The sequence below is a fragment of the Pagrus major genome, chromosome 17 (genome assembly GCF_040436345.1).
Source record: "Pagrus major chromosome 17, Pma_NU_1.0".
Classification (NCBI taxonomy): Eukaryota; Metazoa; Chordata; class Actinopteri; order Spariformes; family Sparidae; genus Pagrus; species Pagrus major.
This window is the reverse complement of record NC_133231.1, coordinates 26,338,414-26,364,301: the sequence shown is the minus strand read 5'-3', so window position 1 is coordinate 26,364,301 and position 25,888 is coordinate 26,338,414. Positions and strand designations below refer to the sequence as shown.

The following is a 25,888-nucleotide window of genomic DNA, read 5'->3' as shown; positions in this document are numbered from 1 at the left end:
TGCCTTGACATGCTGCGAATTTACTGAATATGAGCCATCACCGGGACATTTTTGTTTTTCAGTTCTAGTCAGACAAAACAAAATGTTCATCTATACAATCCACTGCCTTCATCTGTGCCCCGTGACATTAGGGTGATGTGAATAGCGAGTGGAGGAGAAATTACGGGGTAAAAAAATAATCATAGCTGATATTAAGTTTGAGTCACTTTAGCAAAAAAAAAAGACAATTTGGGGCAATTTATCCTCAAATTTGGACTTGGAAAACAACGACATGTCAAATTTACAGGGAGACTCAAATCACTGCCTATCTCCAGGACCCTGGATAAATAAGCACCATGCAAATAGGACCTGAGAGACCTTATAGTGCAGAGATGGAGGAAAAGCAGCAACATCAGAAAATATCAAAAATAATTGTACAGGTCGTGCAGACACTTCCACAGCCGGTCCTCACGCCCGTCTCCCTCATGCCTTTTGTGCTTAAACACACAGGAACCACACAGTCCACCGAGGTCAGCGCAGCGGGTTCAGCCTTAAAACGCACGGCAGGTTTGACTGATGCTGTGGTAACATCGCAGCTCACAGTGGACCGTGCAGCTTTTTAAGGATCGTACTGAGCTGCTCTGAGATTCTTGTTTTTAATGGTGGTCGAAGCATCAGCGGTTATCTAAGAGCTGCTGGTGAAGGAAGGGAGGAAGGTGTGAAGCGGCTGAACGGAGACGGAGACATTTTAACACGGCAGCAACAGGCTGCCGCTAACAATTAGTTTTTATTATTTATTAAAGGAACAGTTCACTCAAAAGTGAAAACCAGTCATTATCTGGGGTGAAGTTTCGTGGTCCACAAAACATTTCTGGAGCTTCACAGCAAAACAGTGTTGCAGCATTCTCCTAAATAACTGAAGATGGGGACTCGTTTTAAAACATTAAACCCTAAAATGGCTCCACACAGCTTGTCCAGCATTAATCCAAGTCTCTGGAAGCCTTGAGACCCAAATTGATTTGAAAAGACGTTACTTACACCCTTACTTTAAATCCAAAATCTTCACTGTAAGCTAAAAGCGTTAGTGTTGAAGTGGTTGCATAAATGAATTTAATTTTTTCTTCTTCTTTTCCCCCCTACATTTGTCATCTCTGGGCTTCTGGAGACTTGAATTATGGTGGTAAAGAGCCATTTTCTGATTTTTAATTTTTTTTTGGAGAATGCTGTTTTGCTGTGAAGCTACAGAAATATTTTGCAGACAACAAAACTTCACCTGACTTTCCATCGGCATGAGGGTGAGTAGATCATTTTTTAAATTATGGATGAACTGCTCCTTTAATCTAACTCCAGTTCAATTTGCACTGCACTGTATTTTTTTCCACCTTTTCTGGCTTTTTATATTGTCTTCTTTATCTTTTCTATTTTGACATAATGTCTTTATGCCTTTACATGATGCACTTTGAATTGCCCTGTTTTTGAAAAGTGCTGTACACATTAACTTGCCTCGCCACATCAAAAATGTCTCCCATAATATCCTGTAGCCCGAGTTAAGACATTTAAATAGCTTGTTTTGTCTGACAGTCAGACAGAACAAGCTATTTTTCTTAGCCGAAGAAGAAAACTATGAAATATTCACATTTGTGAAGCTGGAAAAAGTAAATAATGGATTCATTATTTCAGTTCCAGTGTAAATAATAAAATTAACGATGACTCCATCTCACGGCTCACTGGGAACAGAACAGAACCATTGGTCATGTTAATATAACACCTGTGCTTTTCCTACGATGACAAGTCAAAATGTCTGCTGTGAGAAAGGTCTTTAACTGTGTAACTGTGTTATTGAGATGTGGGTGTGTATAAGGAGCGCTGTTTTGTTCGGCAGGGACGGACACATGTGGGGTGGGACCTGAACTCGTGACCCATCGTGAAAAGCTCTCCTACGCACCGAAGAAATCGGTTGAGGTCTCCGTGCCTCATGTACTCGAACACCATGGCGAGCGGCTCTCCGTCGGTACAGACGCCGTAGAATCGCACGATGTGCTGGTGTTGGAGCACCGTCAGCAGCTCCGCCTCCCTCTGGAAGTCCTGCCGCGTCGACTCGTTGGCGTCCTTCAGAGTCTGTGACCGTTACATGGAGATAATGATTATTGGGCTTTGGGGTAAAAGGGAACATCTTAAATCAACATTGAGGAGTGTAATAAAAGGTAAATGTGTGATAGAAAACAAAAATAAAGTTGTGTGGAGTCTTTTTTTCCATCGGGGCTTGAATCGTCCAGCTGCACTCCTGCTTTTAAGTGATGATGTGTTGCAATAAAAGCACCTGACTGATTAATGGGATGATAAATCTGAGCAGACTCTGTGGTTTGCATTAACTTGTTGTAACATGAGCTGCGTATTAAACCACCTGACTGTCCTCAACAAAAACATCTCACCCTGAAACCGCAGGACGTTATTTCAGTGTACGGAACATTTAAGTGCTCACTGTTTCTCTTGTTGGTCTCGTATCAAGTATCTACTTTTTAGAAGTTTTCTTAAGTATTTATTTTTTGGGATTATATATAGTTGACAGTAGAGAGCTGCCAGGAAACGAGGGGAAAGAGAAGGGGGATGGCGTGCGACAGAGGTCCCAAACTGGACTGGATGATGCACGCCAAACCCCACAATTCCACTTGTTTTAAGTACTGAGAGTGTTGCCACTAAGTAAACCACAAAGTGCACATTAATACCAAGCCAAGCTACATCTTGCTGTTGGTTTATTATTATGAATTACATCACTAGGGACCGCTGATAACTTTAGCTTTAGCTGAACAAAATTACAATTACCGAGCAACCAAATCTGTTTCTTACCTCGGTGTTATGAACAGTAGTGTTACTAAAACATGTTTTCTTAGTTATTAATCTTTCAAAGCCACAAACAGATAGATCACCTCGTTGCTATGCATCCTGCAAACATCCGTGTCTACACTATAATATTAAGTATACGCTGCGTCCTTGTTTCACTTGCTTCCAAAAGCAAGCCGGATGAACATCGTTACGACAGGAGGCAGTGGTGCTCTTGCTGCTCTTGTCCACAGGGGCCGCCAGAATCAACAAAAAAAGAAAGCTCCTCGTAGCAGCTTTAAAAATATTTGTTTGTTTTAATCTTTATTTAAAAAATGAAGGTTCTGCTTTTCTCTTTTGTTTTATTGCACTGACAGCTGACACGGTTTCACTGTTGTTGCAGATGTTTACAGGGAATGAAACCATATTAATAAGAGTTGATGGTGCAAATCTGCTCACCTTGATAGCGACCAGCATCTTGTCGCTGTCGGGGCTGAGGTTGGCACATTCTGCCAGGTAGACTTTCCCAAATGCTCCTTCACCCAGCTCCCACTTCAGCACAATGTCCTGCCGCTTAATGTGCTGGACGCCTGATCATAAAATACACAAAAAAGGTTTTGAAAACGTTTGAAGCATTGTCTCGTTTGCACCAACAGTTAATTACAGTTTACTTTGTTGTGCGTATTGTAACTGGCAGGCAAAGGCAGCGTCGAAGACACTTAAATATTACAGACATGAATAAAGATCCTAAAAAGAGAGACAATAGATAATAGCACCAACAATCGAGTAAATCTGGGGGAGTAAGCATGAGTGTGGAATCAGTGACAAGTGGAAACGAGCTGAGGAATAACACTCACACATGTCTTTCTCCTTGATGATGCCGCAGAAGTACTGTGGATTCTCTACAAAGCTCGATAAACCCGAGTCCTCGTCTGAGGAGGGCGGGCTGGTCCCAAAGTTCATGAAACGAAGCGACACGGCCAGTTCATCCTCCGTACCCAAAACTGATGAACCTAATGAAACAGGGAGGGATGCAGACGAGCAGAAGTGAGCGATAAGTAACACCTAATCAGCCCCCAACTATTTGTGATTGTAGTGGCCATCGACAGAAGCAATTCAGAACCCATTTTTATCCCTTTTACGAGGAAAGCGGACGTTCTCCACCACAAACTTGGTTGCACATTTTGCTGGTACCATGGTGACAAGCTCTAATAATCACCATCATCAACAAGCATGCAGCAATCAGAACTGGAGAAACGACCATATAGAAAAGCCTGAATGGTTAGGAGGCTACAGTGCGTATTAAAAGCCAAACAAGTGGGGCCCAAATTGTAAAACCCCACTCAGCAAGGCAAACCACAGAACCCCCAGAGTCCAACACCGTTAGAAAATGGAACAACAAAGAGAGAGCACGGAGGCGATGGAGGGAAGGAAGGAGAGAGCAGGGTCCACTTAGGCAATCAGGCCCACTTAGGCACTTTGAGAGTGAGAAGGGGCAGATGTGTGTGTGTGTGTGTGTGTGTGTGTGTGTGTATGCGTGTGTGTCGGGGGGTGGGGTCCGAGCAAGTATATCACGTCTAGCTGTTCCTCCATCCATCTATCCATCCATCCATCCATCCATCCATCCAACCATCCATCTTCTTTAATGGCCCTCACCACGTGGCGGTGGCCAAGGGAGGTTTCTGCCGCCATTCTCGTGCAGTAATTAAGGCACTTTAGCCCGGCCGACACAGCGGCTGCCTGTGTGCAAAGTTACAGCTCAGTAGAAATCCTATATTAGTCAGTCTCTGCCGTGCATTACCTTCTGAGAGCCTGACAGAATCCATCACAGATTTTGAAACAATAATTTGGCAGAACGTTCGACTATGGCTCGTTCCAGTTCACGTATGCGGCTTCAGATTGTGGCTCTCGGCTGAGACGGTGTCATCGATTTCCTTCATGGAAGGCGATATAAAGGAGAGATATGGAAGTGGGATTTTGACGTTCATTCTCTGCAACAAACGTCTTTCCCAAAAAGTTATTTCAACTCCGAAACCGGTTGTTTCCAGGAAATCTTGATGCCGCGGGTGGAACTTTGACGAGTTCGCAGAAGGAGTCTGCGTTGCTGAAGATTTTTTTCAGTACTCTCTTGTGTGAACGCTAAACATGAAGCTAGATGCAGTAACTGGTTAGCTTAGCTTAGCATTAAAAACATCAAGATGTGAATTACATGCTCAAATGATTATTTTGAGACCAGTGACTTTCTGAACTGGGTATATATTTAGTGTTAACACACAAGAGTGGTATCAATCTTCTCATTTAACTCTCAGCATGTGAGAGGATAAGTGTATTTTCCAACATGACTTTTCCTTTAATCAAACCAGCCAAGTTATGCATGAAATAAAAACTTACGGTGAATACCGAATTTGGAGTGCTGGCCACACCGGTTGATAATCAAAATCATGACGAGAAGGAAAGTGCAGGCGAACACAGCGAGGCCCACAGCCACAGACACCTGTTCAAACGAAGACAAGCAGATTCACACACAGTTACGCTCACTCACATCAGTGATTGGTACATTTGTATTTGGGAACGATGACGCGCAGACGTACCATAAACACTCGACTCTCCGGGTTCTCTGTGACGTTCATGTCTGAATCGTTCGTAGGAGCTGAGGAGGAGAAACGATACGTTGAAGGAAAATGACTCGAGACGGACCTCATGTCAAGTCCATGCAGTGTTGAGGAGACATGCAAAGATTTTTAAAGGAGTTAAACATTTTCAAAGACTTACTTGGATTAATGACAACTGTAGCATGTAGGAGGAGAGAATACAAACACATCTGTGGTCACAAATGATGGAGAGCAAAAGCATCCCTATTTCAGACCCTCACGCCTGCTGCTCCGTGGAAAAGCGGATTAAGTAAGTGGATCATGATCCCACGGTCAGGGGGTACAAATCCTCATCTCCTCACTTTAATATTTCCAACATGCTGACTCTTGGTGAGGCAGTGTGAGGCAACTTCTGCAGTTTCAGCAATGTGAATTCACACTGTATTTTCAGCAGGAAATGCATTGTCGGTATCGTTTGAGACCGAAAAAATATTTTTAAAACATTATTTTGCACGATATTAAAAATGTTTTGTTAATATAAATACAGAGTACACTTAGAAAAGGACATTTGTGAAAAAAACACCCACCAGTTATTCAGTTTTTAAGGACGAGTAGGACATTTAAACTTGAATTATGTCTTTGTGCTCTAAATTGGATGATTCAAGTCTTTTCTGCCATCTCTGGTTTGTCGTTAAGAGACTCAGCAAGAAGTTGTTGCTTTTTTAGGATGAAGCACCACTTTACATGAATGGTAACAAATAGAAACCAAACTGAATGAGTGGTTTTCAGTTTTGTGCCGTTAAAAGTTAACCAGGACGACTTTATTGTTGATTTACAGATCTTTTACAACAATCATTACATGTTTTATGTACTTATAATTATCTATAATATATATAATGCTTTATATAGTTCTAGATGCCATTATCAGGATAAGTATTCATCAATTTATCAGCTTGTTCTTCTCTCATTGCTTTGTAATTTTAGTATTCTGTGCACCTTATTTCAAAGTAAACAGATAAATCAAGCAAATGTTTCAACGCTGGAACAACCAGTGTTAAAATCATAAGTTATTCAGGTAGATTTCTCCTTTGGCTGCCCTCTAATGGCCTCCTCTGCTCGTTATGGAAATGCTGCTCGGAAAAAAAAACATTCTGCAGCTACAAAATAGTTTCAGGAACTCACCGGGAATTATCCCCTCAGGATCGTACGTCCCGAAGGGGTTCTCCATAAACGACCCATTGGCCGTGGCCTCATCCCTTCCCAGTTTGTTCTCGACGATCAGAGTGTACAGGCCGTTGTTGATGTGGGTGGGCTTGTTGAGGAAGAGACAACCGTGTTTCACCGATCCGTCATCTGAGTCAGGGATGAGCTGGGTGTACGTGAAGCGTGATGTTTTGAGTTCATTGCCGTTGTACAGCCAGGTGATGTTTGGCTCAGGGTTACCATCCACAGCGAAGGGGAAGCACCAGTGGTGCTGCTGCACTGCGTCCTTCAGGAAGAGGATTTTGACTGGAACTGTTGGGCAGAGAGCGATGTTTGAGTTCAGGGTGGGTTAAAGAAGAGATGCAGTAGAAAAAGTAACTGAATAACATCCCTCCCCAACAAATGTTGAGCTGCGAGCTGGTTCGCTGCTCCTGACCTGTTTTTCTAACTGAATGTCAACTTAGAAAGTGAAAACAGGCTCGCTTGGTTTCTCGCCCACAGTTATGGAGGTGACGTTTAATACAACTCTGCATGATAAATGATAAATATGAAGCCAAAAATATTTTTAGCTCTTTGAGCGTCACAAGCTGAGAACCATCTCCTCTCATTATATTCAAGAGAAGTAGGACATTTCTAGAGCCGACAAGTCCCTAAACTCGGCAACTCACGCCAAAACAATCCAGATGGCTAAATAACACTACAGGTAAGAGGAAAAATATGTATTTTTGTATGAGTCCCTGCAGCCCTCTGCTTGGATTTCCTTTTTTCTCAGTTTGTTGCTGCTCGGGACGCTTTACCAACCAAAAATGTTGGTACTTGACATCCTGGAAATGAGTTTCAATCAGCTATCTCTCTGGTGTGTGAACGAACAGCTCGGTCAAATCCTCCTGATTCTACCTTTAAGTTTAAAAGTCTTTGAATTATTTTAATATGACGTGAGGTTCAGTTAACTTTGCACAGAAATGTCCAGTAGAGATGTCCTTCAGAGGGAAACTTTTTACTTCTATACTTTCTTACTGTTACTTGAGTAAAGAAGTTAAATCCGTACTTCTTCTTTTACCAGAGTCTGTTTTTACACAAGTATCTGTACTTCTCCTCGAGTAACAGATGTGTGTACTTTTTCCACCTCTGACTTTACACCACTTTGCACAGGTCAAATAATGATCAGAGAAATGCTCATGCACAAGCCTACACGCTACAATTATACGCCTAATGTGCACTTTGATCATGCATCATGTGTAACATAAAGTCAACGGTTGTTAAAGTGCCCTGCAGGTTCTCTCTGAGTTTCCATGAATCAATGTTCTCCATCTGTACTGCAAACCTGTGCTGACCCGCTATGAATAATGAATCCTGGTCGTCGTCGTGCCCCCCTGACCACAACAGCTACCTGGAAGCGCCCGCTGGATGTGAAGCTACAGGAAATGGCCTCATTTAGATCGAACGCGACTCTCAAGTGCAGAGACCCCCCTCACACTGCACAGGCTACTCTGCTGCTCTTAACCCGTGACCCAGGCTCAGGAAGTGCTGCGCTAAGGAGATACTGAGGCATTTTTTGTCTTTAGCGGAGGGCCCGCTGAGGTCCGTTACACTGATTGAGAATTAGCGCTGTTTATCACATTTAACTAATCATCCATTAGAGACCTCTACACACCGTACACAAGCTATTTAGGGGTTAAAAGGAAGGCTAGGATTATGTTTAATGAGCAGATTTGGACAATGGACAACAATGAGGCAAATACAGAAAATGAAAATCAGTCCGGGTAGATTCATAGACTGGAACCTTTGCAGACAAAATATTCACTTTTCCTGATGATGGGTATAGATAAAGCTCTGATTTATGTTTTTTTATTTTCAGGTTAGAAAAATGACATTGCAAAAAAAAAAAAAAAAGCAGTAGAGAAAAGCGATGAGATATGAGAGGTAAGCCACGCGAGTACCGTGAATCAATGGCACAGAGAGCCACTCAGCAGTAAACACCCACTGTTCTGGGAGGTAATTAAGAGTAATTAAAGGGCTAGCGGTTAACGAGTGTCCGTCCACCAGGGGGGCCGATGTTGATAGATTAGCTGCACTAACGCATTTACAGGCTGCCAATCACTGCAGACGAAGCGGTTTTCCGGAGTAGGAGGGAAAAGTCCATTAGCACAGGCTCAAATCAGATCTTAGCGCGGGTTATCAGCCCCATTTTCCTGACGTTCATTATCTGTCCCTCGATGCTTGTGCATTTGGCTTCAGCTGATCGGCGCCCCCGCTCTTTTTGGCTTTATTTTCTCATGAGTGTCACTGAGTCGGTGATATACGATATTGTTTGGGCAGTATTTTTTCAGTAATGTATCACTAATGCATCTGAATCTGTTTTGTGTGGGACCGCTGGGTGCTGTCATTCCTCGTGTGTTCCTCAACTTCCAGATGCACTAATGCATCTGAGAGGAGAAAACAAAAGGCGAAACCTCTCGGGTCAAGCTGCAGCTGTAATTTAGAAGTATGGTCTATGTGGGGCGAAGGTGTTCTTTAAGAGCAAGGCGAGGTAAGTTCCCTCTCTTTCGTCCTCTCATTGTATCCCCAAATTAAATGGCAAGCCATACCTGCAGCACTTCACTCGTATTATTTTAACACTTCTCACCAGTCGCAGGAGTGAGTGGCAGATGACAAAGAGCTCCATTAGAAGCATGGTGGGTACATACTCGTATTTGTAGAGGGGGCATTTAGAAGAAATCAGTGCGGTCCATTTTTCCTTTCTCTGGCTGTCCACCCTGCCTGCACTAGAAAAATAGCCCCAGTGTGCTCTCGGCCTAACCTCCATTAAGCCCGACGACTTGTATTGAGCCTTGTGCGCTTTCAGGAGTGCGGTTTTATTTTGCAGGCACTTACACTCTATGTCCAATTGCACCACATCTTCCCCGGGCCCGGCTTGGTTCTCCGCTTCGCAAGTTAGGTTGTGCAGGTTGTCTTTGGAGGAAACGTTGGTGAGGTAAAGGACCAGCTCGAGTGTGGAGCCCATAATAAACTCCTGCAGCAGCCGACAGAGAACACAAAGAGCAGAGGTGGTTAGTGCAGAAACGACGTACAGTGTGGATCACTTAGAGGCGCACAGGTTAGAGCAGGGCTGCCCGAAGTGCCTAAAGTTGGTATGTCATAAGGTTTAATCAGGCCCGCCAGATCTTTCTAGAAAAAAAATACCTATAAATATAATATAAAACACTGTTTGTGAGGTCAAACTGCTGTTTAAACATGTAGGATCCATATTTCTTAATCAAGAGTGACGTTCTGGACAGGAAGGGAATAAATGTTGGCAGTCAATTTTCCTGCAAAGTACTGCTACGTTCACATTTGTGCATAGCGTGTCTATGACCCGAATGTCATATCGGGAGATGGAGGTGATGGTGGTGGAGTTACAGGTCAGAAAGCTGCCAAGCCAGTGACTGCAGCTCAAGACTGCGTTTCAAAATTTTAAACTGTCAAACCACTGGATATGTTTAGACGAGGGACCACGGCATTTCAATATTTGTAAGCATGACACAAATGGATATGTTTATGGAGACTGAGGGACAATTTCCAGCAGTGATTGTGGTGACAAGAAAGGGACATTTTTGATGAGATGTCAGGACATCTCCAGACATGTTTGTGTCAATCAAAACAGGTATTTTAAGCCAAACATGACCTTTTCCTGGTGGTTTATGCACCCCTGGTTTAAAATGGACTGCAGAATCCAAACAAACGTTAGTTTGTTAGTACAAATAGTAAGTTTTACAAAAATCAACACAAAGTCAGCCAGGTCTTACAACATGCGGCTTCAGACAAATAACAGACACAAGCAACAGCAGTCAGACACAGTTAAAAGCCAGAGAGGAAAAAGTGCTTTGCTTGAAAGCATCAATAAAGTGAGCGCAAATAGAAGAGGGGAAGAAAAATACATATGTTTTGGGAGGCCACAGAGCAAATACCACCTCCAAAAACATGAAGTCCTGGCTCCAGAGACAGACAACAGATCTAAGCTCCCTGACAGTGTGGTTGAGGCACTGTGTCGCTGTCAAGTCAAAACCACTTTTTTTCCCCAAAATGTTAACTTTTCATGAGCTAAGAAGAACAGCCATGTTTTCAGCTGTGTGGCAATTCATTTTTCAGATTATTCAAGGACTTTGTAAATAGTTTGTTTGGCTTCAGAAATAGGAGAATGTCTCAACTCAGGGAGGAGCACTTCCTCCCTCAGTTTTATCAAAACACCAAATTTGGAAATATGTGGCTTTGACTGGACAGCTACATTTTAGGGAATTTAACTTTAGTAATGTGCAGCAAACAAGAAAAGGACCACAAAGAAACCAAAGTGTGTGCAGAATAAAAAATGTTATTTAATCAATATCTGAATGACAAAGTCTTCACTACCTGGGTTAAGAAGCGAGAGCGCAGCGTCTCCGTCCGCCATCTGACATTGGGAGTGGGACTTCCTGTCACACGACATTCAAACGTCAGGTTGCCTCCTTCTTGAATCTTCTCCTTGGAGGGGTCGATCGTCACCAGAGGCAGACCTGAGAGCGGCAGAGGAGACTGCCTGAGCACGTAGCAATGAACACGGGTCTCTAATGTGTGTCCTGGCAACAAGATGCTCCCACTGTGTGTGTGATTAAAGCAACAACTCTGAGCCAACTTCTTCACTGCACCTGCTTGTCGAGGCCATTAATGTGCAGAATAGGAACAACAAATGGTTATTTTTCTTCTTGAAGCCAACTGGATTAAACTGAGCTTTGCAGTAAAATATTCAAAGATCCCCTCCAGAATAATATATACCATCACAATGCAAATGCAGTTCAGATATGATAAATAAAAAAGCCAAACTCACTGCAGTTATCTATCACCAAAGTGTTGAGGGGCACTTCCTGATCATCGGAGAAACAAGACATCTGGCTGTCCAGGTCACCACGTTCATTATGCTGCCACTGCTGGAGCCAGTGGAGGTCACACGAGCAAACCAGAGGATTGTCCCTCAAAACCCTGGAGAGAAAAACAAAGGAATATGAGCGTTACTGGCTACAATTTTTGATTTTAATTCTTTCTTTTTCAATTTTTCTGACAGGATAATGCACAAAAAATTCAGCTTCAACTATCAACTTCATAAATACAATTTCCACCAACAAACGAATAATATTCCCTTTACAAACCACCGTCCCCACTTCAAATGATTTGTATATGAATCCTTGCAATTGTTTAACAAAAATAACCTTTTTTCAATGGTAATTATATTTTTCTCTTCTTCTTTTCTCCTCTCCGAATACAGAGATTAACCTTTTAAATTCTGTGTGCTTCTCTCAGTATCTTTTGTATTTTTTACCTGCCATCCTTCTACTTTAAAGTCGCTGCATATGCACGTCACCTCATGTCAAGTGAAAGCACAAAAGCGTGATTCTCTCTGCAAAGAGTTCCTCAGTTTGTCTTTGTCTGAACAATACTGTTGCCCTTTGTGAATAAAAATACAGTCCCATCTGTATTTGTTCATTATCATTGTGTTTTCAAACTTAAAAATGTTATCTAAGTTTGATATTAAGCCTGATCTGTGGTTCAAACTGATGTTTTCACCACTCTGCCACATCCTCCCTGCATTACCTTAACAGTCTATGGACTACCGTTTTGAAGACCGTCGTCATCCTAATTTTTTTGTAGCCAAAGGTAGTGTTCAGCTTTCCGGATATCAAAACATATCAACTTTAAATATTTATTTATCCTCTCCCACAGCAAGTTAACACACCGTAGCAGTGTCCACATAGGCCAGCCATAGGTAAATTAAATTAGATGCTGTTGTGCTTAACTCACAAGCCTTTTTATATCTATCTTTCCATTAAAATTTAAAATTTAATGTCCTAGATGTGTAATTTTTCCTCCCCTGGTATGAAATATGGCAGCAAATATTGATATTTTTCAAGGTGCTGAAGTCAGAAATTCCAGTATCGTGACAACACTATCCAGAAGTGACCACATTTTGGGGGGTGGAGCTGCTCGAGAACGAGGGCCAGCAACTTTTCAATCACGAGGTAGCCACACTCTAATGTGTATTCAATGCTTTATCATCTACTTTCATCTAAATGGGACCATACTTTACAAAAATGATCATCATGCCGCACTCAAGAAGACTCGAGATCGTAAACTCATTAAGAAACTGTTTAGTGAGGTAATTAAAAAGTGAAAAGTTGGGTAATTTCTTTCCTAAACCAGTGGAGTCAACCCCTGCTGGCTATTAGAAAGAATAAAGGTGCATATCGTCCATTTTTTATTCAGTCAACGGTATTAACACTGAACAAACTCCTTCAGTCGTTAATAACTGAAACACAAAGACTTCAAACATTTAATACCTCACCAGAACATTTTTATAATGTGAGCCTGCAGCAAACATCATGAGTAAAATTACCAATTTCCAAATGTATGGAAGACAAATGATTCAGATCACAAAACATACTGTAGGTAACCATCAAGACCTCGGCTGCCAAACGAGCACTGAAGGAGTGAACCGTTCACAGGCGGTGGCAGAGTGAGGCGGTTGGACTCCTTTGATTTTTTTTTTTTTTTTTGGCTCCTGCTGTTGGTCTGCAGCCCAATCAGTAAGAGTGACCTTATTATAAGAAACTCACAGGTTGAGCAGGGGTAGAAAATGAAACACCCTCCAGGAGATATGCTCCAGATAGTTGGATGCCAGGTTCCTGTGAAACAAAGCGAGAATACAAATGAGATTATGAACATGTGTTTTTGCTTTCTATAGGTGATCATTATGTACAATGCTTCCGCAACCTATGTAGTCAGGAAAACTTCTATAAATCGTACTATTGCTTTTTTTTCTAGCGGCACCAGTAGCTGTTTTTCTAGGGAAATTTTTAGGGAAATTTATTATTTTAGACAAAAGAAAAGTAAAAATAAAGTAAAGATGTTCTTTTCATTGTTGTTACTAGTCCTGTTCTGCAGTTGAGTCACGCTGTGATTTGATTGCTCACTTTCAGAGCAATGCTTACCTGCTTTGAATTACTCTCAGAGGAAAATGTTAATGCATCCAAATGGGTTCTGATCAATTACCTTGGCAAGTATTTCACACCAGCCAGGAGCTTCACTCACAAACACCTCCAGCACACCTCTCAGTGTTTCCTTAGTGTTCGGTACATTAGGTGATTAGTCCAGAGTCACAAACACTTCTAGGAAGAAGGACGCTGCTCAGCTACACAGACTGGAATACTTAGAAGAATTGCATATGGGGGAATTAAGTTTATTATAGAAAGTTAACTATGAATGGCCATGAAATTTTACATCGACATTCACAGTCCTCAGAGGATGAATCCGACTTCTCCACTCGCCTATAACAAAACAATTATAAGATTGATGTGTACAGATATCCATGTTGTCCAGAATTCTTATTTTAAATTCCACTTTCAAGTCCAGTCCTCTGGTTTATGACCAAATACCTGCAAAAATCCCATTCCCATTAACCTCAGCTGTACTTTGTGTTTTGTGCTAAGTAGTAAATATCAGCCCGCTACACGCAAAATTGAGGAAATGGTAAATATTGGTTTGCATTTGCATTCTTGCGAACCCACCCTCTGTCTCCGATTGGCTTGCATACATTGTTTTTCCACAATGAAAACGTGGCCACTGTACGACGAAAGCTTCGTGGCCTTGGTACTCCGTGCATCATCAAGTGTTTCAACACAAACAGGCGCGAAAAGCAGCTGAGTTCAACTGATAGGCGACTTCTTCCCATCATAAACACTGGAATTTAAACTTCTCAGCACAAGGCGCAGACTCGTGATCCCTTTTCCATTGATAACACGTGATGGTCCGTCGCTGTAGCCCTGCTCTGCAGGCGCATCACGCTGTTTTGCCGAAGACAACCCTTTCCAAAGTATTTTTTAAGTGGCGACGAGTCTGTGTGTGATCGGGGGCGAAGAGTACATCAGCCTCTTAATAACACTTTAAGTTATCGCAGGCCCATCTCTGGTTAACACTAAGCTCTATGTGCAGCCTTAAACAGCCTCTTTGTGACTCTGTCTTGTAAAATCTTCAAAAAAATTGACATCCAAACGTGATTAAAGTAATCTTATATCTAAAATTGTGTATGTCAGGCTATCATAATAAACTCAGAAGAGATGAAGGCTGCATATCGTTTTGTCAATGCTCTCAGGCCACTAAGATATCATCACAGTGGCTCTCACATGATCCGGGCTGTAAATAAACCTCCTTCAGAAGATGACAAAAAGCCACACTGGGGAGCGTGCACATGGAAGCCAATACATATTCAGTCTGGCAGGGCCAAGGGTTCAATTATTTGTTTTCCTTGCTCCCAAAAGTTCATGTCAGATGGGTTAGCCATTGGGGCTTATCCATTACCAGCTCGATTCCTGTCCAGGGCCCACAGGGGGGAGAGCAGAGCCGGGAATAGCAGCTCACTTTCTTTTTCGCCATTCTTGAGACCCCGAATGCAGTTTTTACGAAATTGACGATTGAGTTCCCGGATGATCGTGGATGAGGATGAGAGCAGGAGGAGAGAAAAAGGAAAGTGGTCCAAACCTCCATGTCCTCTGCTTAGTTTGGTTGTAATCTGTTCCATCGTAATCTCAGAAATACATCTGTCCCCTACACACCACCCAACCCCCGGCCCACCCTCTCCCTCCACGGTGAAATATTGATTAAGTGATAATGGACCCTTAGTGGAGTGTATTTATTATGCATCAGTTGTCGATAATCCGCCAAAGTGAGCGAGTAAAAGGTGACTGGTGGATGTCTTCTCCAATTTCTCGAGCTCACCCAGCCTACCTCACCACCACCACCCCCCCATATCTGGTCCTCCAAACCCGCCTGTCCTTTAGATAAACAACATCAGACATGTAGCACAGGCTCAGTGGGACGCTGAGGACAAAGATGGTGGTGATAAGGGTCAGCTGCTGATGAACAGACAGATTTGATCGCTCCAGTCTTCATTGTGATATGAATAACTGTTCAGAGATTGTGTAACTTTCTAAAAATGGAAAAATATGTGAAAAGGTTGCAAATTTAACTACCAGGCTGCGTGCTAACTTGTTTTCTCAATGATTGTTGAAGAAGAAGGTGTTTCTTGTCAGTGAAAGCAGAATTAATTGGTTGTATGGCTGCAAATCATCATTATTTTCACTATCAATACAGATTAAGCTACATTAATCTGCTGTTTAGTCCATAAAATATCCAAAACATCTTCAAAAAGCTTTGAAAAACCCAAAGTAAATCCGCAAGTACTCACATTAGAGAAACTAGAATCAATACCAAAGTGCACTTATTTATCTGAACTTTTTATTTTATCATTGGATCCTACGTCACAGACGACTGGATGGAAGAACTTTAATTATCCATTGAAAAAGACTTCTGATGAATGAAATCTGTGGCTTCAGTGTCTGAAATGAGCTCGCATGTTTACCAGATTTGTGGATGAGTAATACGCCAACTCGAACGAGAGAATGAGTCACTGTGATTTTGAGCCCTCCCTTCATGTGACACGTGCAGTATTAAAGGGCTGTCTGAGCCCTGACGGACAGCGACAAATAGGCTGACCCGCACATGGGTCACAACATGACGAGGGGCAAGACAATCCTTCTGTATCGACAAGGACACTTACACATACTGGAGCTTGAGGTTGAGCTGGAAAGCGTTGGCGGCGATGAGCCTCAGCTTACAAGATGTGACCGTGCTGGAGACGGGGAGAAAGCACAATACACATTATAACAAATCACAGATTCACAACTTAAAACTCAGAAATACTGAAACTTGTGTGAGATAGATAAAAGCAAAAAGGTTTTTTTTTTTATTGGAATTATCGATTAATCTGACAATTTTTTTGGTCTCTTGTCAGAAAACAGTGAATAATGACCTTCCCAATCTTCCCACCTCGCTTGTTTTGAACAACCAGTCCAAAACTAAAAAATTCTTCAGTTTACTTTCCTGGAAAAATACTCACATTTAAGAAGCCAAAACCAGTGAATTTTTGGCATTTTGACCTTGAAAATTACTTAAATGATTAACACGCTATTAAAATATTTGTGAACCCAAGTAAACTGACTAAATGTCTAAGTTTGTTAGCTATAAATCTAATAGACTGACTGACTGATTGGTATTTCAACCAAGTAGTTCTCGTGCACAACGTTAACCTGACGCCAAAAGGTCCTATGTTGCAGGCAGACATATCTCTGATATTTAATCTCTCTCTCATCTCTCATACATTTGTATTGAGAACTGCAGTGACAGAACAAACAGTACTCAGTACAGTGCAGTACAACAGTATAACAATGTGTTAGTCTGCCATCTGTAAGCACGAACTTGTGAGCTGTTTGTCTTACAGGCCAAGAGAAAAAGCTTTACTTACAGGTTCCTCAGCTCCCGGTAGTTAACAAGATCAATTTCTGTTATGTTCTCCAGGCCTGCTTGGTTTTCTATGTAGCTGGTTAATGAAAACAAAAAGGAAAGAGAGACGTACAAATAATGAAACATCATTATTTGCGTTTATCATTCCAGCTGGTTAAATGAGGTGGAACAAAGAATACTTATTGAATATTTTTCTATAAGAGCAGCTTTGTCGCAGTAAATCCCTCAAAATGGTTGTCAATTCTTTATAATGACTATATATATCGACGATAAAAATCCAACACTGAAAGCAACAAAGGGCTGGAATGCATTGTGTTGCCTGTGTAACCTTTATGTCAATACTCTTAGCAGCTAATTACTTAAACCATTAACCCCATTTAAAGGCATCATTATTCAGAGTTGGTAAAAACAACATGGAAAAAGGAGGATGGGTAGAAAAACATGCAACCATGGGAGTGAGTGGGAGTTAAAACCATGGTTAAAGTGATTTTTTTTTTTGGCGATAATAGGCAGGCATTCAAACAGGTTAGTGGTAAAAAAAAAAAAAAAGAAATTGAAAAAAGGTGAGAACAGTGCATGTATAGAGAGGAAGAAGAGACCAGGTGCGATCAGGAATCATCTGAAAAGAAAATTCAACAGGTTAAATACAATATACATAACAAGTATGTTGGAAAATCATGTCAAAGTTTATTTAGTATGTGTTAGGATCAAAGTTGCATTTTAGGCGATGGTATGTTCAGGCACAGTAAGCAGAAAAATGGGCTTTCCCCCTAACTCTTTCAACCTGAAAATATCACAGGAGACAACACAGATATTTTTACATTTTACGGTTCCCTCTTCTGTGGGTTTTTTTTTTAATGAGCTTGACGCCAAACATCCAGTGTTTGAAACACAAAGCATTTACGTGTCTCCAAAAAAGTGGTTGCTAACAAGCGGCTAAATGAGACTACGGAGGTTGTCGGGGACATTAAACGCCATTAAGCCGAACAAGGAGACTCATCTCCTCACTAGTCCATCTTAACAGTTTTTTTCTTTAGTTGCAAACTAAAAAACTTGCAAAATTTAAATTGTCATTTCCATCACCTCTGAGGTCAGAGAGAGTATTTATCGATATGGCTAAACGGAGAATGAGTGACCCGGACAGGAGCAGTAAAAGACCGGGAGAGAGGCTGAAGAGGTCGGTGTGTTTACCCGCAAAACTACTGCTCATAAACCGTGGAAAACGGACATTACTAGAGCTACTGAGTGGATTAACAGTTTGAGTTGAGCAACGAGAATGCAACCAACAAAGCCAACCAATCATGGGCGGTACAGTGAGAACTGGATTGGGATCTGTAACAACGGCTCCAATACAGCTAGCCAACCATTTGCCATCGAACACAACAGATCTGGAGATGTCATTTGGACCTTCTCCACCGTGTTGTCTTAGAAAATCATACCTGGAAAGGTATGTAGTTGATCCAGGAAAAGCGAGATACTATCATCACATTATAAAGTAAACATTATCAGTCATAAATGCCTACAAACAAGTCCTTCATGCTCGAGTTCTTATGACTGAACCACAGCATTAGAATTAATTTTCAATTCAGTGCACTGAACACGAGCCCCTGACCTGACAAAAATGAACCCAAAGAAAGATTTCTCCTTGACCTCGTTGACATCCACCAAACAAACTAGCAGCAGATAACAAAACCAACCGAGATGTCCAGGGACCTGAAACCCACAAGCTCACATAAGAACTTAATCCACTGCTCATGTGGAAAAAATAATGCCTGAAGAGACGCTGGGCAGACAAGGTTGATGGGAAATTCTTTTCCAGACACGGCCCACCTCAGAATTACTCGTGAGCTGTAGATCAATTCAGCACTCAACACAAAGGCAGCCAGCTCTTTTCATGAGATGTTTGAATAGATGGCTTGATAGGACCTACCAAGGATCTTGCTGGAGCAAACTGTCCATCAGGAGGACACTTCTTTGACTCGATTCAACCTATAATGGTTTTAGCAAGGTGAATGTCTTCAGTCCTCCTCTTGAACACGTCATAATGTCCTTGGAAAAGATTTCCTCTCCTACTTAAATGAACCAATAACTCACCATACAAAGCAATCCTAGAAATTGCATTATCATCATCAGGAGACGGCCTCGAGGCTGCCACAATGAAGACATTTGCAAAAATTAAATAAAAGGCCCGTATGTGCACCAACTTTTGAAGTACTTTTGTACTGCACAAAATAAGTAAACAAACCCCAATTTGTTTTACTTTAATAGCAAACTCAAAACACAACTTGAATTTGTGTTTCAAAAAGGACCTAAGCGCAAAACCCGAGGTAGGTAGGTAGAAAAACAGTAAAAAATACAAAAACGAAACAAAGTACAAACAAATTAAGCTCTGGGAACACAGAGAGGACTGCGAAACAGACAGAAAATAGAGGAGATACAGACGAACCGAGAGAGAGAGTGAAGAAAAACACAGGTTTAAATCTTAAAAACGTAGGAACTGATTAACTATCGAAACACAGGTGTACACAGAAAAAGGGCGGGAAAAAGACAAAGACAGGAAACAGACAAAACCTGGAGCGGGCTACAGAGGTCTGGTAAGCTTTTTCTTTTTTCTTTTTTTCAAACTTGTAGACTTTAGCCCCAACCAGTGCTGCCTCAGGTGATGTCACTTGAGTCAATGTATCCGATTAACACAGCTCCCTCTGACGCCACAAAAGACTCTTTCACATATGTCAAATAAAGTTAAACAGAATCTTAAGATCCCCTCCAGACATTCACATTCACATTTCACATTATCGCAGATAAAAAGACCCTCCCACATTATTGTTTGTGTGTTGAGATACGATGGCGCCAAACTTACTGAACTTTGACTGGAGCACTGCTGACCTTTATGGGCACAGCCAATTGCTGTTGACCACTGCTTGAACTGAAAAATGGATGACAACTAACGTTAATTACTTGTGTTAGTGAGTTTAAAGAACAAATTGGACTCGAATCAAGACTTTAAACACAAGCTGCTGTGAATAACTTTTTTTTTTTTTTTAAATGTGGTGGAAAATGCCTTTAAAATACGTGTAGTTGAGACACCACAGCATCAGATTCTGGTTTTCCAGTTAGTCATGTGACACGTTATGGCTGCAGTATTTTTTAATGGTCTCTGCGGCAACAACTGTTGCTCCTGATATGATGCTATTTCTGGTTAGTTTGAATTTTACTGTAATAATTATCACTTAACCAGAATAAAGATTAGACTAGACTGGAAAGTAGTGAAGTAGAAGAATAAAGATGGATGGATAGAAAGTATATACCAGTAAATATAGATTTATTTTTCTGGTATTACAGGCTGTTGTGCATGTGCCAAAAAAATACCTGCAGTAATTTCTAGTTGATGACGGCCACTTTCAGCACATTGCATTGTTTCAACCTCTCAGCTCTCTGTTTGTCAGCTGGAACACACAAACCTCTTTATTCATGTCTGATTGACCCACACAGCAATAATGTGATTACAGGGCAGGTGGGCCCAGGATCACCCATCGGCCTTACTTATCGGATTGAGCCAAGTGGGTTGTATATCATCTATTGTTCCCCGGGTGGGGGCATTGACTGGCAATTCACAAAATTGAATTTATAACTCAGCCTATGATGAATTTCGGCCCCTGTTCCACAGTTAATGGCCCCTTGTTTGTTCCGCGTATCAACTGTATTCTCTTGCACTGCCAATACGGCAAAGTGTTGTTGTTTGCTGGCATGTAGAGCGCCGCGGTAAACAGAAGCAGAGAAAGGCCCGCTTACTTATTGATTGAACGGTTGAGAGAGAATGTCAAGCCTCACCCTGAGCTCTGTGAAACATGTCGAGCTGCAGGTACAAGGAAATACCTCTGAGGTAAGAGAGAGAGGGGGGCAAAGAGAAAAAAGAGAGAGGGGGGTTGGTAGGAGGTGAGTGGCGTATAGGTGAATAGAGGTAAAAAGCGGCGGTAAATTGACTTGCTCCACTGAAATAGCGTCTTAGAAATGTAGTTCCTTCTTAACAAGTGCTAATTGCTCAGATCTGGGGACAGGAACAAAGAGAGAACAGCGTGGTGGTGCAGAGAGTGACATTTACTTTTCCATGTTGGAGCTGATGGTGGGTTGCATAATAATACAGCAGCCCTCTTTAAATCACAGGTGGTCAGTTTCTACTTCTTTTTCCATCCAAAGTTTCAAAAAGCCAGCGTTAAATAACAGTCATCTGCTGCAGACATGCTGTAGCCAACTGAGAAGTCTCAGTTCGCCTGAGCGACGACATTGATGGTTTTTATTCGCACACGTTCCCTCGGGGATGACATGCATGACTGTAAAGGACTGCCTACATCAAACTAAGCCTCCAAACCGCAGCATCAACATCATCGGCCATCTTTTTTATTTCATCTATTGGGCACCACTTGGAGAAAGCAGAGAGGAACAAATGATGTCAGATCGACCTCGGTGGTGCACGCAGGTCAGCTCTCTCATCAGAAATGGAATTTACATTGGAGCCTCAAAAATTTTAAAATACTTACTGACTTGTGTCTCAGATTTCCACCCTGATTACAGCATGGTACATGTACATGAACCTTCAGAACACAGTAAACATGTATCTTGACTTTGTTTGTTGCAGTGGGAGCAGATAATAAGTCAGCCTGCCTCAAAATTGTCATCTCTGCCACGACTGCTTCAGCACCAGAGTTTGAGGAACTGTGCGTTGATGATAACTTGAAGGAAACTACACAGTCCTGATGAAGCTGAGCCAAAACCTAAACGTAGATGAGTTTTTACTACACTTCAAACCAAGTTTCAAGGGCTTTAAACAAAAACTATTGTAAATTAAGTTTTTAAAAGTCGAATGTGGTGATAAATGCTTTCAGAGAACATATTGAGACAAAAGTAGCACTTCAGCAGAAAGAAGATTCAAGTCACAAAGTTTATGAAGTGTTTGTACAAAAAAAACCAACACGTTTTTCATCACAATGGGAGCCAAAACAAAGACTTTTAATAAGAGTCAGATCTTGAACTCAGCATCACGTGACCAGATAAACGTGCAGCTTATGTAAGTAAAGAAAAAAACACACCCAATAACTGTTTTTCATGAGTTTTTCCACAAAACAAGCGTCGATAGACGAGATTCTTTGACAAGACTAAGGCCAAATTTTTGAGGCACGCTGGATGATAATACATCAGTTCCCGTCACTCTGTGCCAGATACGTCAGCAGCAATCCATAATTGATTTCTCATTGACTAAAATGTCTAAATTACTGCCGTGCTAATGCATCTCAAATAGCAGCAGAATTACTTTACATCAAGCAGCAGCTGAATCTGAAACAAGCTCTCCGCACACTGTGAAAACAGAGTGGAATCTGATCAAATCAAACCTGAGAAGATTTGATCAAAAAAATGAGACAATGTGCCTTTTCCCCACCGTGATCATCAGGGACTCACGGCAAACAAAGTACAGAATAAAAGACTTTGGTGAGACATCATCATCTCTTACCAAACGCAAAATAGACAAAGACACTATGCTAGCATTGGAAGTCCGCTGAGACTCTCTTCATGGTAAGAACAGAGAAAATCGCAAATAGTGTCACAAATTAAAGTGACAAATAATGAGAAACAATCAAAGATACTGTATATCCACACCAGAACTCGTTCTTTGCCAAAGCAATGAAAAACACCTGCACAATGACTGACAGAGTCAAAGCAGGGTGACCAGGTGCACCACATGCTGAGATGATGTCCCACATTTTGAGTGGCTATAGTTTTTTAAAGGACAGATACTTATGACAGGCTCTCAGTGAAGAGAAAACAGGAAGGCTGTCATCACGGGGTTGTGTTTTGTTTAAAGTCAAACAAACTGCACAAACGTGGGTAAAAGTACAGGTGAACCTGTCACCATCTCAGCTGCTTACGCCAACACCAGACGCCATTTGGTGGAAACTGAAACTGGTAACAGCAGCCGGAATAACTAACATTGACATTTTTCCAAACACTGAAAAAAGGTCATGTGGTCGTACGAAAGCAGCGTGCTACTGAAGTGACCCAAAGGCAAAACATATGTTACGAGCTAAGTGGCAGAATAGTTTATCTTTCAAGTTAACTGGACGTTATATCACAAGTAGGGGTCGACTGATGTGTTTTTTCCAGGCTGATAACGATACAGACAGTTAGACATCAAGGAGACCGAAAACCGATATTTGGGACCGATATTCATGTGAAGTAAAAAAAATAAAATAAATAAATCTGTCGAAATTTGGAACAACCAGAACCATCTCCTCTCCACTACACTTATCTGATACACTTATTTACAAGATACTTTGCAGACTTACATTATTTTAGCGTTTACAGGCTATTAACTGTGACGGTTTACCGATCAGACATTGTTGTGGGTGGGACACTGTGTGAGATGATGTTGCATCGGAGCCAAAGCTCGTTTATTTTACCGGCAGTCTGACAGAAACAAATCTGATACAGATCATCGGAAAATACTGATTATCAGCTGAATATCAGCATTTTCTACAACCTAATCAAAAGTTTAGACGACATCTCAGCATCGGTAACGTGTCCCACATTGTCTTTGTCCTAGTAACAGGTTTGTCATCCTCTTCTCAGATACATCTGGAACTTCTGTGTCCCTCGATCAGAAAACTTTTCCAATGATTGAAGAGTGATTTCTATGATTACAACATTTTAACACGTGGACTAACCAGCAGGCTCTCCCGGACAGCTGGACAAAACCCGAAATCATCTGCAAGTAGTCGACTTTCTGGAGTTAAACTTTGCCACCGACACACTGAACTCCTTCAGCTCCAACCCGCAGTGATAACCAGAACACAAACAGAGAAAATGAAGCTTTTTTCAAACCACCATTATCAAGTCAGCGCATCTGATACACTCATGCTAATTAAGAGGCACATGCGGAGCAGGTGACACATCATACTCACATCTCCGTCACGTTCTCGCTCTCTTGCAGTGCCAGTGCCGGGATGCTGGTGATACCATCGGGCTCCATGCACAGCAGCATGGCGAAAGAGCACCTGCAAGCGGACAGGCAGCCTCCCAAGACGGGTGCGGGGGCCAGGCTGAGCAGGGCGAGCACCAGGGGCAGGGGAAGCGCCAGGGCCCGGGGTGCCACGGCCATGCTCAGAAAAGAAGAATCTTCTCAGCACCAGCGGAGAGGTTTGGCAGCTGTAGTTGGAGTTAGTGTCTGTGTGTTTCACCCTTAATGAAGAGTCAGTGAGAGAGGCGAGGAGCTTTCACACACTGTGAGTGACTCCTCTCGTGGCTCTCTGGCAGGGTTGAGATCCCAGCTGGTCAGGGTCTGGTACTGAGCCACAGCTGTACTGAGCAGCAGGAGGGGCAGGCAGGCAGGCAGGCAGGCAGGCAAGGGGCCTCTGGGGACATGTTGGTAGTGGGCTGCAGCCTCTCTCTTTCTCCCTCTCTCTTCCTCTCCTCCACAAAAGGGAGGGGCGAGATAACAGGGGCCAGAGTCACCAGACACCTCGGGGAAGCTAGAGGGGAGAAAGAGGGAGGGGTTGGGGTGAAGGGTGTGTGATGATGATGATGGGAGGAGGAGATGGGATACGGTGATTGAGATCTCATCTGCCCCCTCGGGTGAGAGTTCTGCTGTCCCGCCAGCAGCTCGAGGCGCAAACAGAGCCAAGAAGTCAGGGCTCTCGGGTGCCTGGATGCAGACAGAAGCGCTCTTACACTTGCACTACCGTAGCAACATCCTGCTGTATGAATGGACGGATGTGGCTCTCCATCCTGAGAGAATTGATTGTTGGAAGGTTTGTGATTGTTTGTGGGAGGGGTGGTGAGACGAGCCATCTGCAATAAACTGTTTTCCAACAGTGTGAACTCCCAGCAGGGTTTAATAATAGGAAAATGAGAGCACTATAGGTCTATGAGTTTGTTGTTTTTCCCTCCGCTGGAACATATACACCGCTGTACGCTTTGTGAGGCTCGCACATAATTTGCATTTCGCCCATTGTGATCTTGAAAAGCTCAATAGGCAATCCACTTTCACTTGTTTCAAGTGGTTTGTACAACAGTTGACTGACAGGCACTCGACAGTACATCGCTGTAGACCCAGTGTGCCTGGATTATGAAAAGGAAAAATCTGCTATAGACGTGAAATCAGGCCTGAATGTTACACTGAAAGACTCCTGAGTGAGATGTGTGATGTTACCAGAGCTCTGTCAGCTCCTCGTCTCGTAAGGGATAGAGATGTCGCTGGAGCTTCAAGGGAAGGTTCAATTGACGGACGAAGAAAACAAAAGACTGATGCCTTTTATAACGCTTGTTTTCACGAGTCAATAATCAATCTGCAACGTTTCTTTATTCTACAAAGCAGTACCGTATTTCTGTGATTGTATTAAGGTAGTGGATCAATCACTGTAGTCAATTAAGACTAATAGTGATTCAACCTCCCTTCAAAGTTCACACCAACGTCATTTCTTGTTTGTCAGATTTTTTGAAACATGTTCTGGAAAACATACAGTCAGGGCTCCAGACTAACTTTTCTCACCACTGTCAGAAACCATCCTGAAAAACAACATTTACTGTCTAAAAGTGACTGTAAACCGTCCCAACAACAAAATGTTGTTTCTTTACTTTGTTATTAGCATTCAAAGTGCTTCAACCTCCAAACTGGAGTTTTCAGTACATTGTTGCTGTAAACTAAATGATTTTGCTCCTCTGACCACAAACTCTCAGCCCTGCTGTGTGTTTAGCTTTAGCTCCTTTAGCTGTTAGCTCCGTTAGCCAAACACACCGCGGGACTCTGCTGCCCAACAGCTGCTAACAGCTAACAAGCTCTTCTCCTGCCGGTTTCAACATTAATTTGTTTATTATGTAGAATTACCAGTGGAAGAAAAAGTGTGCGTCCACGGTCGATAGCGGGTTTAGTGCGTCTTTTTGGA

General features: G+C 42.2%; 1 protein-coding gene across 5 annotated transcripts in view; it reads right to left on the bottom strand.

Moving 5' to 3' along the window:
* ntrk1 (neurotrophic tyrosine kinase, receptor, type 1) overlaps positions 1-25,888 on the bottom strand; it is a 63,565-nt gene that overhangs the window by 10,786 nt on the left and 26,891 nt on the right. For 3 of the 5 annotated variants that reach the window (XM_073485845.1, XM_073485847.1, XM_073485846.1), the window contains exons 3-14: positions 16,957-17,031; positions 16,213-16,284; positions 13,214-13,282; positions 11,434-11,585; positions 10,980-11,122; positions 9,468-9,606; positions 6,573-6,905; positions 5,391-5,449; positions 5,191-5,293; positions 3,657-3,812; positions 3,259-3,389; positions 1,925-2,097 (exon numbers count right to left, since the gene is read on the bottom strand). In XM_073485845.1, the coding sequence (XP_073341946.1) occupies positions 1,925-2,097; positions 3,259-3,389; positions 3,657-3,812; positions 5,191-5,293; positions 5,391-5,449; positions 6,573-6,905; positions 9,468-9,606; positions 10,980-11,122; positions 11,434-11,585; positions 13,214-13,282; positions 16,213-16,284; positions 16,957-17,031 (1,605 nt within the window). Of the gene's footprint in view, positions 1-1,924; positions 2,098-3,258; positions 3,390-3,656; positions 3,813-5,190; positions 5,294-5,390; positions 5,450-6,572; positions 6,906-9,467; positions 9,607-10,979; positions 11,123-11,433; positions 11,586-13,213; positions 13,283-16,212; positions 16,285-16,956; positions 17,032-23,908; positions 24,310-25,888 lie in introns of those variants that run through there. The other 2 variants (XM_073485843.1, XM_073485844.1) reach the window with 2 other exon arrangements.